Source organism: Nicotiana tomentosiformis, chromosome 6 (assembly GCF_000390325.3).
Source record: "Nicotiana tomentosiformis chromosome 6, ASM39032v3, whole genome shotgun sequence".
Taxonomy (NCBI): domain Eukaryota; kingdom Viridiplantae; phylum Streptophyta; class Magnoliopsida; order Solanales; family Solanaceae; genus Nicotiana; species Nicotiana tomentosiformis.
The window spans coordinates 79,242,539-79,259,243 of NC_090817.1; the positions used below are offsets into that span (position 1 = coordinate 79,242,539).

The 16,705-nt window shown below is 34.5% G+C and overlaps 1 protein-coding gene across 5 annotated transcripts; it reads right to left on the reverse strand.

Annotated features, from left to right (window-relative positions):
* Nucleotides 1–6,962: 6,962 nt before the first annotated feature.
* LOC104085902 (uncharacterized) lies at nt 6,963–14,850 on the reverse strand. Of its 5 annotated transcripts, none has more exons than XM_009590020.4 (11): nt 14,511–14,850; nt 11,286–13,772; nt 11,013–11,142; nt 10,774–10,856; nt 10,285–10,529; nt 9,747–9,833; nt 9,523–9,622; nt 8,729–8,936; nt 8,520–8,652; nt 7,618–7,766; nt 6,963–7,492 (listed from the first exon to the last, which is right to left on the reverse strand). In XM_009590020.4, the coding sequence occupies exons 1-10, from the start codon at nt 14,604–14,606 to the stop codon at nt 7,724–7,726; spliced, it is 3,612 nt and encodes a 1,203-aa protein (XP_009588315.1). In that variant the 5' UTR covers nt 14,607–14,850; the 3' UTR covers nt 6,963–7,492; nt 7,618–7,723. The 5 variants fall into 5 exon arrangements, with proteins under 5 accessions (XP_009588315.1, XP_070033610.1, XP_070033609.1 ...); XM_070177509.1 differs by having other exon boundaries at nt 7,618–7,763; nt 8,511–8,652; XM_070177508.1 differs by having other exon boundaries at nt 6,963–7,537; nt 7,618–7,763; nt 8,511–8,652.
* Between the last annotated feature and the right edge of the window lie 1,855 nt (nt 14,851–16,705).

A 16,705-nucleotide genomic window follows, 5' to 3' on the forward strand; every position in this document is an offset into this window, starting at 1 on the left:
GCTGCATCCCCACAAAATACTAGTCAAAACAATCTATTATACGCTACTTACAAGCACAAATAACTTGAGTCGAAAAGAATAAAGTTTTCTACATGAATGAACAAAAAGGATGACTAACCTGTAATTTGAACTTTGAACTTGCTGCTATGAAAGAGAATGTAGTTATCTTTGTATTTGTAAAAAAAATTAAATATTCGTTGCCTTTGGGAGATATTAGCAGACTAGCGGACAAGATAAAGAATTGAGAAATACCATGAATTAGGGCTTCAATCAATAAAAAAGTCTTGACTTTTAAATTTAATACATTTCAGTTCCTTTTAAAAACTTTTGAGTAATTACCAAGCTGACTTTTAAAAATTTGGGTATTATATGAAAGATTTATTCAACAAATTTTATTTTAATTTGAAAAATTCTCTGGAGCTTACGCCTCACTTAAAAATGTGCCTCAAACGCTCGGGTGTACGCCCCGAATTACTGGGCGTACGCCTCTTGAGACTTTAGCCCCACACCATCGCTTGCGTTTTTGGTGCGCCTCACCAGAGGGCTCGCCCCGAAAACGCCTTTTAAAACATTGTTTTCAAATGACACTCTGAACAGGACTTCCGTAAAATGCTATCTTTCAGGTTTCTGGAAGCAGGTTTGATCCTAATACTAACTGTTGGAAAAAATATTAATTATGGAGAATAAGAATTAGTTTGAGGCGTGTTAAGGACACTGTCCTTAAGGATATTTCGTCCACACAGTGATAAATACAATTAGACGTATCCCCCAAAATTCAACAAGCTCTTCTAGTATAAACTAAGAGCATAAACAACAAAGATTGAATAAAAGAAAACCTAACATAAAAGAAAATGGAGAAGATATTTTCTTACTTTTTTCATATCTATTCAAAGTGAACGCAAAGGACTTATATAGTCCAAAGAAAGGGGATAAAAACAGTTACCAACATAATAGCCATTATGGCTATATATACAGATGAATAGATTTGACTTTTTTCAAAACAAACATAAGAAATCCCGTAATAGCTATTCAATGGTCAGATTCAATTTGTAGAAATTAAATTCAAACTTGATAGTTATCGGTTACAAATATTAAAGAAATATATTTAAAATATTTAAAACTTGATAGTAATAAAGACTCGTTAACATAATATTAAAAGAATTAACCTAGACATGATTTTCAACATTTCTTTTTGAGATATTAAAATTATTTTTTCTAATAATCCCCCACATAGCTCAAAAAGGATATTAAGAAATAGAATTAAATATGAAGTTTCGTTGGATTTTCACAAATGAGCATAACGCATCAAATCTGGTATCTCTTGGGTTATGAACCAGACCTAGATAAAATAAGATTAAACTTACAGAACAATTGGTGAAGTTTAGAACTTCTATGAACCAAGAATTCTTTTGTAAGTTTAGTGTCTTATCTATCACATTATACCCATACACACTTTGTTGTTTGTCGCGGTTTTGCGCTAATAGGCCATGCACACGCCTAGTTTTTATGAGTGCTCTAGAAATTTTTGCCATAAATTTCATAGGAGCGGCCCCATTCTATACTCATATAGGTTCATCCATCAAGTGTATTCTGCAGTACAATACATTAACTATAAAAGACTATGGATTATTGGATTAGGAGTTTAATAACTCAGCCTCCCATTCATTATAGTCTAGCACTATATACATATACACCATAGGAAGGGACATAATTTAATAGTGCACATTTGATTAACTAATGACTTGTTATTACCGATATGAACCTACTTCATAGGATCTCCAATCACATAGGTTGAGCTACCATTATTGTTGATTTAACTCAAATTGGCAATAGTCTCATTCCCCTCGATGTTGCAGATATTATTTTTCTTCCCAAATGTTTAGTCTGAGGACAAATTCACTTCTGACTTCACATAATCTAGGAAAATAATTCCATCTTTCAGCAGCTTCTTTATCACATTATATCTCAATCGAATGTGTCTACTCTTCCAATTAAAGGATTTATTTTTAGCAGTGCCTATTGCATCTTGGCAATCACAATGCATAGACACAAAAGGTGTCTGTTATATTCCTAGTGGAATACTTCCCAAAAGGTTTTTTAACCACTCAGCCTCATTGCCAGCCAATTCCAATGTCACAAGCTTAGATTCTATGGTAGATCTAGCTATTATTGTTTGTTTAGCTGATTTTCATGCCACAGCACCCCTACCAAAGGTCAATACATATCTACTAGTAAATTTTGTCTCATTTGAATCAGAGATCCAGTTAGCATCACTGTATCTTTTTAATACAGTGGGAAAGCCACTATGTTTAATACCATAGTTCATAATACTTCTCAAATATTTCATTACCCTTACTAATGCATTTCAATGGTCATGATTCGAGTTTTGAGTATATCTACTCAATCTACACACAACATAAATAATATCAGGTCTAGTAAAATTCATCAAATGCATTAGACCAGAGACGGAACTTGGCAAAGTCACTGTATATATATTTTGTATATATAGGTATATACGTGAAGGACCCCTTAAATATTTTACTAGTACCCCCAAAATCACGAAAGCCCGCATGGGAAAGTTGGCTGAGTACTGCTGAAGCCTCTTACTCGCACAACTGATTTCTTTCTTTTATTTTTTTTAAATTCAATCATTTAATACTTGATCATAAAATCAACTTAATTAATGTTATTCTGTTTCAAGTCCATCCCTCAAAATCTAGCTCCAACCCAAGAAAATTACAAGTCCTTCTCCCTCACTTCGACAAAGTAGCAACATCTAGCGATTCCGGCGCCGATGACTGAGAATCCATACTTTGTTGATAAGTTATCATAATCGCTAAATTTTTAAAGTAAAATCCAAATTTTATTTTTGTAAAATTGAATTTAATTCTACATCAATAGCTTCTTTCCAAAATGAGGCATCAGACGAAGAAATTGCTTCAGGATATGTCAAAGGATTATTATCCACAAGATAAATATAAAAATTATTACCAAAAGATTTTTCTTTCCTTGGTCTTTTGCTTCTTCTTAATTCCTCACTTTTAAAATTATTTTGAATATTAGGAACATGAGAAGTATTATTACTTTGAGTAATAGGAACATGGAAAATATTCTCAAGTTTTAAAGAAAATATATTTTCAAAAAGTTCAGCATTTGTTGTTTCAATAATAATGTTGTGTTCAAGCACATCACTTTTGACTACTAAAAATTTATATGCTGCACTACTTTCAACATAATAAACATACAATCAGATATTTTAGATTCTATTTTACTTTTCATAGGATCAGGTAACAACACTTAGGCAAGGAAACCTCACACTTTTAAATATTTCAAGTTAGGGGGATAGCCTTTCCACAACTTTTAAGGAATTTTACCCATTATCTTATAAGGAATGCTATTTTGTAAATGACAAACAGATAAAATGGCTTCACCCCAAAGATTATCCAGGGTACCAGAACTAGCAAGCATCTATTTATCATTTCTTTTAGGGTTCTATTTTTCCTTTCCGCTACACTATCTGACTCTGATGATTATGGAGGTGTTATCTCATGATTACGCCTTCTTTTGTAACAAATCATTCAACGAAATAAATTCAACACCTCTATCGGATCTAACTCTTTTAATTTTCATACTTAATTGATTCTCTACTTCTGATTTGTAGATTAAAAACTTATCAATGACTTATATCTGTATTTCTTAATAAATAAACTTTTGTATATCTAAAAAACCGTCTATAAATGTCGTATAATACTTTTTCCCTCCTCTAGTCATAGTTAGTTTCAAGTCTCCTAAACAACAACCACAATAACAACCCAGTATAATTCCACTAGTGAGGTTTGGGGAGGGTAGTGTGTACGCAGACCTTATCCCTACCATGAGGTAGAGAGGCTGTTTCCAATAGACCCTCGGCATCCTTCCCTCCAAGAACTCCCCACCTTGCTCTTGGGGTGACTCGAACTCACAACCTCTTGGTTGGAAGTGGAGGTTGCTTACCATCAGAGCAACCCTTCTTGTCCAGTTTCAAGTCTCCTAAGTCAGTATGAATTAAACTTAACAATTCAGATTCTCTAAGTACAGAAGCACATCATTTCTTAAATTGTTTAGCTTCTGCACAAACTTCACACTTATCAATATTTGAAAAATTAATATTTGAAATAAGACCTTTAGAATGCATCTTCTTAATATAATGTAAACTAACATGTCCTAATCTAGCATGCCATAAATTAAAAGAGACAATCAAGTAAACAGAAGAACTAGCATTTTCATTCATAATATTGAGGACAAATAAGCCATAGTTACCATAACCCTTGCAAACAAAATTATTATTTTTGGTTAACACGATCTTATCAGATTCAAAAGAAACATTCACTCCCACTTTTCTTAATAATCCCACAGAGACCAAATTGGCTCGTATACTAGGAACGTGCAACATATATTCAATGCCAGAGTTTTGCCAGATGTGAGTTTGAGAAGAACTTTGCCTTTTCCAAGAACTTAAGTAGTTCTTGAGTGACCAAGATAGATAACTTCTTCTCCTTCCTAAACTTGGGTGTAAGACAAGTCTTTTTTGTTAGCACTATATGTGCCTAGTGACACAAGAATCTAACACCCAATCTTTCACATCGGCATAGCGGGACTGTCATTCCCAACCCTTTTCCGGCATTGAGCAGCATGATGGCCAGGTTTGCTACACACAAAGCAGTTACTTTTTTCTGAAGGTTTGATTATTAATTTTGGGCTTATAACCATTTCTTTTGTCATACTTGTTGTTTGATTTGCTCTGACGTTTGTTGTCCTCCACAAGGTTAGCTCTAGTAGCAATCTCCTTTCTTTGTCATCAACAACTTGCTTGCAGTTAAAATTATCTCCACCAAAAACCTCAATAACATGAGGAAAAGGTTTGACATAAGTAATTGGTGATGGAACATCAATAGAAACAATAGGTGTAGCGAGTGTAGTAACATCAACAACAACATAAGCAGTGTTATTCTCCATAATAACAGCGGGTAAATATCCTTAAGATTGCTGGAAAAAATATTGATTATAGAGAATAAGAATCAACTTAAGGCGTGCCAAGGACACTATCCTTAAGGATATTTCGCCACACAGTGATGAATAAAATTAGACGTATCTCCAAAATTCAACAAGTTCTTCTAGTATAAACTAAGAGCAGAAACAACAAAGATTGAATAAAAAAAAAACCCCGCACAAAATAAAAATGAGAAGATATTTGTTACTTTTTTCTTATCTATTCAAAGTGAACACAAAGTCCAAAAATGGGATAAAAATCGTTACCAACATAATAGCCATTATGGCTATACAAATGAACAGATTTGTCTTTTTTAAAACTAACTTAAGGAATCCCGTAATAGCTATTCAATTGTCAGATTCAATTTGTAGAAATTAAATTCAAACTTGACAGTCATCAGTTACAAATATTAACAAAATATATTCAAAATAATTAGTGTAATAAAGACCTATTAAGATAATATTAAAAGAATGAACCTAGACATGATTTTGAACATTTTTTTTGAGATATTAAATTAGTTTTTCTAACACTAAGCAACCTTGGGAAACTAGCATCTAAATCATGAAATCACCATTGTGACTTTATAATTAGGGGTGTACGAGCCAAACCGTCAAGTAAAACCGAACCAACGAATCAAGTCAAATCGAAGAAAAAAACCGACTTGTGGTTTGGTTTGGTTGGTTTGGTGTTGGAAAATAAAAAACTAATCACTCTTGGTTTGGTTTGATATTAACAAAAAAAAAGTCAATTCGAATCTAAACCAAACCGACATTATATATAAATTTTAAAAAATTTATTCATAAAAAATAATCATTAAAATCTAATTTGTAAGTATTTTCTAAACTATTTTATAGTTTTCAATGTCTTGAGATATTATTTATGTGTGGGCTTGTAAATTCACTATCCACTAAGTAGATTCTATCTACATAACCTAAATCCGAAGCCCAAATTAAACCCAACAAAACGAAAGACAATAAAATAAGTTATTACATATCTTCTGTATCTTCCCTATGTTCCAAATCCAAACTCAAAGAACCCAAATATTGGAAACCCTGCCCTCCCCTTCACACGAGCTTCCCGCTTTGCAATTTTTGTTGAGAAGTAGCCATTGTTCAAGTTTGAAATTCCATACTAGTCTTACTGCGCCAATACAATTTGGTAAGCTAAAGTGTTTGATTAAACCAATTATATTATTTTGTCCCTTTAGATTTGGGTAGAACTGTTATCTTAGATTATTTTAATGAATAGTAAACATGCGGATAATTAGTGATTATTTTATCTCCTTTGCAAGCGAAAACCCGAAAAAACCGACTAAAATCGAAACCAAAAAAACCTACTAAAATCGAAACCGAATTTATGTTGGTTTAATTTGATTATAAATTTAGTAAACCAACATAGTTGGTTTGCTTTTGATTTAATAAAAAATCGAACCAAACCGCCTCATGTACACCCCTAGCTGTAATGATGCTAATTACAGTCCGGCTTCCTCACCATTTGAGTGAAAGTGCTGAGGAAGGCAACAGATCTGTGCAGTGGCATGACGGTCCATATATATTTCTCTTTAGGAACATTTTAGCTTTAAATTTTGTTGATCTCCGTCCTTGACAGAACCATTTAATTCACTTACCTCTAAGACTATTGACAAATGCCTATATCCTTGTTTCATAGCAAACCATTTGATATGCCTAGAGACCCTTGCCTATGAATACTCTTGGTTGCCATGAAAGGCATTGGCATTCTTCCCTGCATCTCAAAAAGGAAGAATAGAGGGGAATGTAGGCTCTGCAAAATGGTTTTCATGGTCTCTAAGCTAGCAAAGAATGAAGGAAAGCAATTGACAAGATTCGTTATATCAGAGTATGCTGACAAAGAGATTAAATTAAAATGACATCACGAATAAACGAACCAGAATGACCAACTCCCTATGCAGTGATATCAGAACAGAACCATCTGTTAAGCTGATGAAACGAAGAAATTTATGTGAGGACAAAGATGTTAGCAAGAAACTATTACGAGCAATGTGATCAGAGGCATCAAAGTTAATAATCCGAAACGTTGAATTATTAATATTGGGAGATATACAAACTGAAGAGTTATAGCCATATGCTGCAGCGACTAAGCTTGTTGGGATACTTTTCGTTGAACATGATAGCCAATCTATGTTCTTATTTCAAACTCTTCCTTGTCTTGAGCATATTCCAAGCAAAAAACACTATCAGTATCTTTGGATTTGAGTAACAAGTGTCGTGAAGACGACCACAACATTTGCAACAGGAGCATTGAAGATGTATCCACGTTCGCAATCAATTACTTGGACTCCACAAAATCTCCACAGTTTCCTAAGTTGAACGCTGTTGCAGATATCTTGAACATATCGGAATTAGAGTGGAATCTAATGGAGAAACCTAGAAGCTAAGTGAATTCTCCATTTGAAGAGTTTCCCCACCAGTTAGAATTTGATGTCTGACATGCTCAAAAAGTAGAATGCATTATCCAAAAGGATCAACCCTGTGTTTAGATTTCCAGTTATGCCAATAATGCTTGGAAAACAGTCATATCAAATCTAGTTATATTTAAGAGAAGCTAACCTTTGGGCAGGATCGTTGCGGTCTTTGAATATCATTACCAACATGCTTCGGCTTTGTTACAAAGGTGAACAAGTCGTCAAAGCTATGAAATACCAAGATTTCTGGTTCAACAGACAGCAACAACTATCGCTCCCGTTGATTTTGATGTTCTGCAGGAAATGTCATCAGCTGGCTTATCAAAGATGATCAGAAAATCCTTGACCTAGGAATGCAAGTTCAAGAGAAAATGAGTATGAGAGAATTTTTTCTATTCAACTTTTTGGAGATAATTTTGGGGTTTAGGTAAAACCATCAGACATTAGGACAAAAGATGAAGCAGAAACTTGATAATGTTTAGTTAGGAATCCGCTTGACCAATTGGTAGACCTTTCAAAGAAAGAAGACACGGGACCTATCTTGCTTTGCTTTAATTCAAACATGATAATAGACCAAAAAGATAAAAGAGCATTTGAAAATAGAGTAAGGATGATATAAGAACACACAATTAACAATAAACTAAAGAAATAGTTGAGACCAGAGAAAAAAAGAATTTGTTAACACCTCGTACTAATGTTTTGTTCTTTAGATACCACACCTCATATAAAGATAATGAGGTTAATACTATACAAAAATCTGACATATGTATGAATGTAGTAAATGATTGTTTGAGATACATCTACGGTGATGACTCCTCTGTTGACAGTTATACCATGCAGTTATTGGGTCTACATGACTTCTTGTTCATATCATTAACTTCCATATGAGTGAGTTTGACTGCTGGACAATACCATTAGTTTCAAGCAAATATATAATATGATTCTTGTTACTACAATTTCTGTTCCTCGTGGATATGAACCTTATAGCGCTCTGGTTAGTCTCTTCTTCAACCCTTTCAAAGAAGACAAAAGAGAGAGGAAACATACTCCATAGATCCTTGGTCCACTGTTGCACAACCCTCAACTTGCTTCGCTTGGAATACCTCTGAAACAGCAGTATTGTCATCCAAGTCAACATTGTCTTTGTTGTTTGTATTGTCAGAATGAGTTTGCTGGGCTTCTGCAAGAGTTCTTAAATTTCAGCTGCAGAACAGATATTCATCTTTTGTTCACAACAGACAGAAGATTTCATATACCTGTTAATACACTCGACACCACAGAATGGTTCTTTTGAAGGATCTTCTGACACATTATGGTACCCTGGAAATCAAGGAAAGTGTAATCCAAGAAGTTTACTCTCTCTGATTCTTTCATCACTGAGAAACCAAATGAAGCGGTCCACGTGTCTAGGACAGCAGGAACTGCTGGCAAAACTAGCCTCTCAACTCCTAATTCCATGAGTTTCTGGAAAAAAATACCAACATAGCATTTAATGAAACAGAAGCAGAACCAGTTAAGTATATTTGGACTGTATGACTAAACTCAAAAATAGCATCTTCAAATCAAGCATTTAAGTCTGACTATACAGCAACTAAGTAATTTATTTGGACCAATGCAATTCACATGACATATTTGCCCTACTAGTATCACTTTTGCTAAGTCTAATGTGAAACCCTAAGACTGTTACTACCATGACATTGTGGACATTGGCTAACGAACATTTCCAAATATCAGAAGATCTTTTCCAATAAAATGTACGTTAACAACCCCTCATAGGGATATCTGACCATTTAACCCACTTAAATACATAGCCTAAACATCTTGAATCTGCAGCCCCGGATGAGGAAAGTAACCTATAACTAATATTTACAAGAAAATACAACAGAAGATCTTTTTATACTTTATATAGCTTTCATGGACATCCCTGCATCAGAAAGAATATGCTCGGGCCTCTTTTAGAGATGTTCCTTTGGTATCCCTCAGCCTAAACACACCACCACCATCCCACAAAAAAAAAGAGTCAAAGCTGGACTGGAGAAGAGATGCATACCTTTTCGAGCTCATTCATTAAAATGCGACACATTCCAAGTCGGCGATGCTGAAATTGTGTTGCAACAAGAGGGATCTCTGCCACCTTTTCTCCATAAACCCTTTGAGATGACAGGAAAAATATATAAAAATTTTGTTTATTACTTTTAGAATTATGGAAAAGTGTATAAGGAAGAGTACAAAACTGATGGTAATTTGTCCTGAGAATATATAACAGTGTGGTACCTTACAGTCGCTACTGTAATCAGTTCGTCATTTCTTTCTAAAAGGACAGTGTAAAAACCTTGAAAATTTAAGCGGTTTAGCTCTGACCTGCAATTTCAGATTTTATATGTTTGTCGTTAGTCGAAATAATAAAATTCTAATCATATTTTTTAATAAAAACAATTAAAGAATATTACATGTCTACACGAGAGTTCAACTAATTTTGGAGATAAACAACACATTGTCTTAATATACCTAGAACACAAGACTACCTTTGAAAGAACAATATTGGTACCCAGCAAACTACAGCTAGGTACTGACTTCATCATTGGTGCAAACCTCAACTAAAGTATGTCAACAATGAGTAGTCATGTTAAAGCATATCAGAAAGGTCTGTTTTACATAAAATTATGCAGTTGAACGCAAACACTTGGTCTATTTTTCTATAAGTAAATGATTCTTTTAACGAAAGGATTAAAATTAAAAGTAGACCACTAAGATTGTGCTGAATAGATACATCAGAAGACCAGACTGCTCATCTTGAAAATCTGAATCTTACCATCTACTAAAGATAACATCTTCTACAATATCTCTCCTAGTGTGAGGTTCTTTGACAGGTTCAAAACATTCATGCATCACATCCAAAGCAACACTAAGTCTGCTATAATTCTCCACGCTGGACTCATAATCCACGTTATCAGAAACAGAATCATCAGGTTCTATATACTTCAACAGTGTCCAAGTTAGGTTGTCATCCCCCACTATAACTGGCTTTCCCAAAAGATGATGCATACCCAAAAATATCTGCAAAAAAAATATAAATCGCCTCAGATACAATATTTCCCCAGAGTTAAAACCCACAGAAAATGAAAAAAGCACTACTTGAGCATGATATCATAATGTTTGTCAGGCATTAAATATTTTCCTAGGTTGCAAAATTAAGACCAATCAAATGTAGCATTTATCTCATCGCACAGTTGTTTCAAGTGTGTTTTATAACTTCTCAACAGATTAAAAGTGCACTTTGAAGAAAGCATGCTTCAAATACCAGCTCACAGCTCTTGTTGCAAAACCAATTTCCTTCAGGATAATTATCCAGCTTTCCAGGACCCTTAACGCACCGAACATGATCTGCATTGGATCAATCTTAATCAGTAAATAAATACATATATGGAGATATGCATACACACAGTTCTATATTTCTGAGCACGAAAATGTTACTGGAACATACTAGAAAGATCAAAAAATGTAGCAGGAACATATGAGAAAGATCATACAGTTCCTTACACTTATGCTCGCACTGACAACAAATTAGAACATTGTTATCTGTAAAGTGGTTTCTGTTTGTATCAAATCCACTATCACCACACACTTTACAACAGCATGATGGGCAAAACCAGTCACCATCTGGAACCTCCTGTTTAGACAATTTGCAAAATAAAACCAGTGGAAGAAGTATATAAAAGATATGCCTCACTCTATAACTATGATCCAGTACTATTTAGCTTTTTGATTGAGGATTAAGAAACGAAGTAGAATATAACAATAAGAAAGTGATACCTTCATTCCAAGACAATCAGGATGAAATGAAGAAGGGCATTCATCACATAGAATTAATTCACCACCATAATGACACACGGAACATATATAGTCATTCGTGCTAAAACGGCTACCCTTCTTCACAGCACGTGGTTCTTTCCTGGTGTTTTTTAAACTCTGTTTGCGTTTCATCTGCAGTTGGCACTCAAGAAGAGACCTTCCATCCTCTAAGAATATATTTGCTGAAGGTCTGTGACAACTGCTTCCAGCATGAGTTTCAAAGTTACGAAGACCATAAATGTTTTGGCAGCAATTGCATTTGATTCCTTCACGAGTTATCTGCCCGTCTGCTATTGGATTACCATACTTCTTTGCACAATATAGTACCTTAGTACGTGGCAGAACCACATTATTGTCTATCAACCAGGATAAAACTGTTCGAGATGTTTTATGAGAGGAAGAAGAAGGAGCCGCCTGCCGAGTTCTTTTGATTGATCGCATCACACAGGCCGAAGGATGAGGTCCTATACCATTTCCTTTTTTGAGTGAAGGCCAAGATTTTTTTCCTTTTGATACAGGCAAGCCACTTATGTGGATATCTTTTTCATCATCATGCTTTCTCTTCTTTCTTGGTTTGGTCATGCGACAAAATTTGACTTTACCATTTTGAAGGGGTTCCCTTAACAATGAGATAGGAGATGTCCCAACTGGTAACTTCTCACATGAGTTTTTCGCAGGTGAAGAGTTACTCTTGAACTCCATAGCAGTTGATGGAGAAGACATTTTTTCTGGTAAGTGGCTTTCAGCTTCCCACTTCTGTGCGCACCATCTGCAAGCTTTTCGAAGAGAGGCAAATAGTTTTCCTTCAGGAGAACAGTATCGCAATTTTCTGTCTTTCTTCCCAGCAAAAAAGATTTTCCATCCAATTGCAGCTAGGTGTTTCTTAGCTTTCAGGGATGTATCCCCTATCCTCACCCCATGTTTATAGGACTTCCAATAGGCAGCACTGTCTAGAGATTTCGGAGAACAATAGTCAATTACAGCTTGAGGGCAGATTTCAGGAACAATAGTTGTTTCTTCAGAAGGAGATGGCAATTCAGGCACCTCACTGCGTGTTGGTGGTCTTGCCGCGCAAGGAGACTTATCAGGTGATCCATATAAATTTCTTTGTTCAACTGGGGGAACCAGCTCACAAGATTTTGACTCTTCCAACACCTGGCAAACTTGACCAAGTGACTGGCATATCTTTCCATTAGGAGCAATGTAACGTTTCCTAATGATTCCGTAATCCATTACGAGTTCAAATTTCCAGCCCAAAAACAAGAGATGCTTCTTAAATTTTTTTATCGAGGACATAGATGGCATATACTTTGCAATTGCATCAGGGCAAAAGTCAGGTTCATCTGCCGGGGGTTGCCCCTCGAATCTCTTCTTTTTTGTAGTAGGTCTCCCCCTGCGACGCTTAAAATTCGTGCAAGTCAGTGGTTCACCTTTGGTACTGGACAAAATACCAGCAAAGTCATCATTAGGCGGAGGTAAAACAGAGAAAGAATGAGATGATACAGACAGTTCTTCTTTTTGGCTAAGAGGAACTGACCTACAAACATCATTAACACACAATTGAACATCCTTTTTGCTAGGCGCAAAACCCTTTGAAACAAACTGCTTAACAACAGGTTGAAGATGGGAAACATTCGGATCCATCGGCCGCATGCCTGCAGTATCTAATTTGCAAGTGGCTTCAGTAACAGGTGCATTCGAGTTATCAAAATATGTTTCAAGGTTCAGTTTAGCCTCAAGGGTAACTTCTGAAACTTCCAGCAATCGACCTCTCTCTACAAAGTCCTGTGAGGAGTTCAGTTCAGAAAAAAATTGCTTGATAGCTAACTTGGTATTATCATGCACAACTTCCTTCACCAAATTCCTCCAAATACCTCTCAAAGATGAAGTCCACTCCTTAAGATTCTCATAATCCTTTTTCAGCTGCACTTCATACCAAATTTGTTTGACTGAGACTAAAAGGGGGTGTAGATGCTCAATCTCATCAATCACATCAAGAAACATCCAAGAACCACGAGGCTCCCATTCTTCTGTAACCTCATCCCAGTCTTGAGTTATACGCAGTTTGTCCACTTGAGCCTTCATTTCATCACCCATATCTGGAAAGTAAATTTTCCGTTCCACAGCACAGTCTTCATGGTCAAATATCACACCTTCCCACCAGGCATCTTGATAAAACAAATCTACACACTGTCCATAATGTAAATGCCATCTGCTAAATTCACATGGAGGTGGCAAAGGTCTAATTAGACCACGATAATGGACTGGCTTTTGATCAGCGGGAGTTACCCCATCAACCATAGGAGAAACAGTCACAAATTCAACCAAGTTGCCAGAACCATCATCTGACAGAAGGTGATCATATTTAACTTGACGAACCAAATCATCACAACCAATCACAGCACCCACGTGCCACGAACCCCAAAACCCATCATCAACACTCCTCACCTGCATAAATCATAACCAGTTACAAGAACATTCAAGAAGTATCGCTGTCCCCCCACTCTCCCTCCATTTTGTTAATGCAAGTCATACACTTTACAGCATTTAAAATACCAAAAACAAATGATGCCATTGAACTAATAACTGGAAGGGAGATATTAAAGCAGTCCATAGAACTCCCTAATATTTTCCTCATTGATGCTGAAATTGAGGTTTGTATGTACAATGGTCAATGAACCGCAAAAATTGAGCACACCCTTTTACTAGTTCAATCTAATATAACTCCAGGTCATTCACTTCATGAGCAATAAACAAAATCCACATGCAATCGCGATACAGGTTGCTATCCACAGTGTTATCAATTGTTTGCCTAATTACATATACAAATATACAGCAAGAAAAGATAGATAACACAATGTGAGTAAATCAACCTTAGAAATCTATCTTTCGTAAACTTAATAACACCAGTGAAGCCTAAAGGTCAAGAATTCAGTCAAAAATGTTATCAACACCCAAAATCCGGAACTAATACAACCTTATGAACCACAAAACAAAAACAAAAAACATATACTCCCTCTGCCCCATTTAACATTTAATTGTTTATTCAAACATTTCTGATTATAAAACTCTGATCAGAAGTATTGTACGTAAATTTAATTTCTAAAAATTGAGAAATCATGTCCAGACTGATAAAAGTTGAAACAAATGAATAAAAAAAACAATTGAACAGAGCATTGAGTTTACCTCAACTTTTTGATCAATACCCAGTTTCCGATGAGTTCCTCCATCTATTTTGCGCTTTCTTTTCCTCAAGACTCGTTCTTCATTTTCTGCCGCCATTGAAGAATGAAAAAGTAGTACTGCGCTATGCAAAAACGTTAGGGGAATGAAAGGGATTACACTGAATCAGTATCCCACAGTTAGAGAGAAATATATATGCATAAATATTAACAATTCAATAGCATTAATTCGATTGCGAAATTGTCGGATTACATTATTCTCTTTTTACCAAGTAACACCTATTCTTCCAGTTTTCTCTGTCTGTTCGTTTCGGGAATATAACTATTTTTTTTTTCCTGCAGTTTCGGAAATAAGTTAAAATATGTTCAGGAAAGGACTTATAATGAGGGTGCAAATTTGATATGTTTATCCAGTGGGGACAAAGGGAAAAAGAGATTAGAGAATTCACGGTTGTGATTTTAATTAGTACAAAATTCCGTGCCAACATGGAATTGGAAGTTTGGAACACGTTCATTTTGTACCCAAAAGCCAAATTATTGTACTACTAATACTTTATGAATTTTTACCTGTTGTGTTTTTCTCGTGTTTTCAAAATTGATCCTACTGTATATGTCTTTCAAGTATTTTTGTGTTTTTTTATATCATGTCCCTTTATAATTTATAATTTACAAAAATAGTCTTTTAGATCTCTTATGTATAAAAATAAATTTAATATGTGTAAAAAAAAGGTAAGATCATAAAACTAAAAACAAGTTTGTAAAGAGCCACAAAACCAATTGACCATATTAAATAGGTTTTAGGAAAAAATAGATGTCTAAAATGTCATTTATTCTTTTTAAATCTCTTATTTAATTAATACTTACTAATTATTATTACACAAATCCCATTTATGAGACTACAATATTATTGTTGTTGTAAATTAAAAAAGAAACTAGAGTAATAAATGCATCTTCTTTATCAGAATATATATTAAATATTTAAAAACAAATTCATATTTTGCCAAAACAACTTATAGGTGAGACTAGATAGAACACTAGAACTTTTCAATCAATGTTGAAAATCATAGCATGTATTTTTAGTTATTTTTACCATATATATGAAATAATGCTTTTTTTTTTCACCCTCATATTTTATGTATTTGGAGAAAAGATTCAATTTTCTTAATATAGTTAGAAGGAAAAAGGTAATTTTTTAATTTGTACTAACTAGTAGTAGTTGACTTTAATTATTATGAATGAATAAAAAGAACTAATGACATAATTAAAAGGAAATAAATGGGGATAGGAGAAGTAAATGACCTTAAAGTAGAAAGGATTAAATCTAGTCCGAGATTAATTAAGGTTTCACTTTCCCTACCTACCATCCATCCATACCCAATTCCAATCCTAACTAATCACGAGAATAATATTCCAACCACACACAAAAAAATGAAATTCTAATTAGAAAGAGTGAAACAACACCTAATAGTACTAATACTAATAAAATATTAACTGTAAATCAATGGCTGTTTCATTTATTATTTTAATTTCAATGTGGAATAAAGAATTTGAAATAATTGAAAATTTAGTGTAAGGAAGTAAAATAGTGATTTTGACGCACAAGAGTCATAACAAATACAATTAACACTTTTAAATATTCTTTGTATTATTTTAAATACAATTAACACTTTTCAAATACTCGTATAATATATATTTTGTAAACAGGGCACATGTTTCTTGTGCGTCGTACAACCTGAAACTCTCCAGCTTTGCATCTGCCAACGGTTAGTGCTGCACTAAAATCTACTTAAATAGTAATAAATACTAGTTGATGTTAATTACTACGTACTAAGCGTAGTAGGGGAATTGAAACCATGTTAGGTTCATAGAAACTAGTGTGCCAAATTTCATTGGAAAGTGAAAACTACCTAAAGAGGAAAAGATGGACAAGTCTCCTACATTTTTTTAATGCTCGAGTTCTGCACGTTTATTTGTATTATATTTATTACTATAATAAAGGAAATCAAGTACTAGATGTACAAAAATAAACCTTTTCGCCTACTTTTTTGTAAAAGGAAAAAATTGGAAGAAATTTGTACCTCATGTAAAGTGACACAAGTTTTGTGAGGTGTCTTAATTTTGGACAGACAGATCATTTGGCTCTACGTCTTATGTAAATTGTTTTAATATTAGCTGGCCGATGTATAAGTTGTCCACCAC

Bases quoted from the DNA above. Each gene is read 5' to 3' on its own strand.
- LOC104085902 (XM_070177509.1), bottom strand. From the start codon at position 14,606: ATGGCGGCAGAAAATGAAGAACGAGTCTTGAGGAAAAGAAAGCGCAAA. The intron at 8,937-9,522 runs GTATGCATCTCT...ATTTTTTTCCAG, and splicing joins TAATGAATGAGCTCGAAAAG to AAACTCATGGAATTAGGAGT. The intron at 7,764-8,510 runs CTCTCTCTTTTG...TTCCTGCAGAAC, and splicing joins GGATCTATGGAGTATGTTTC to ATCAAAATCAACGGGAGCGA.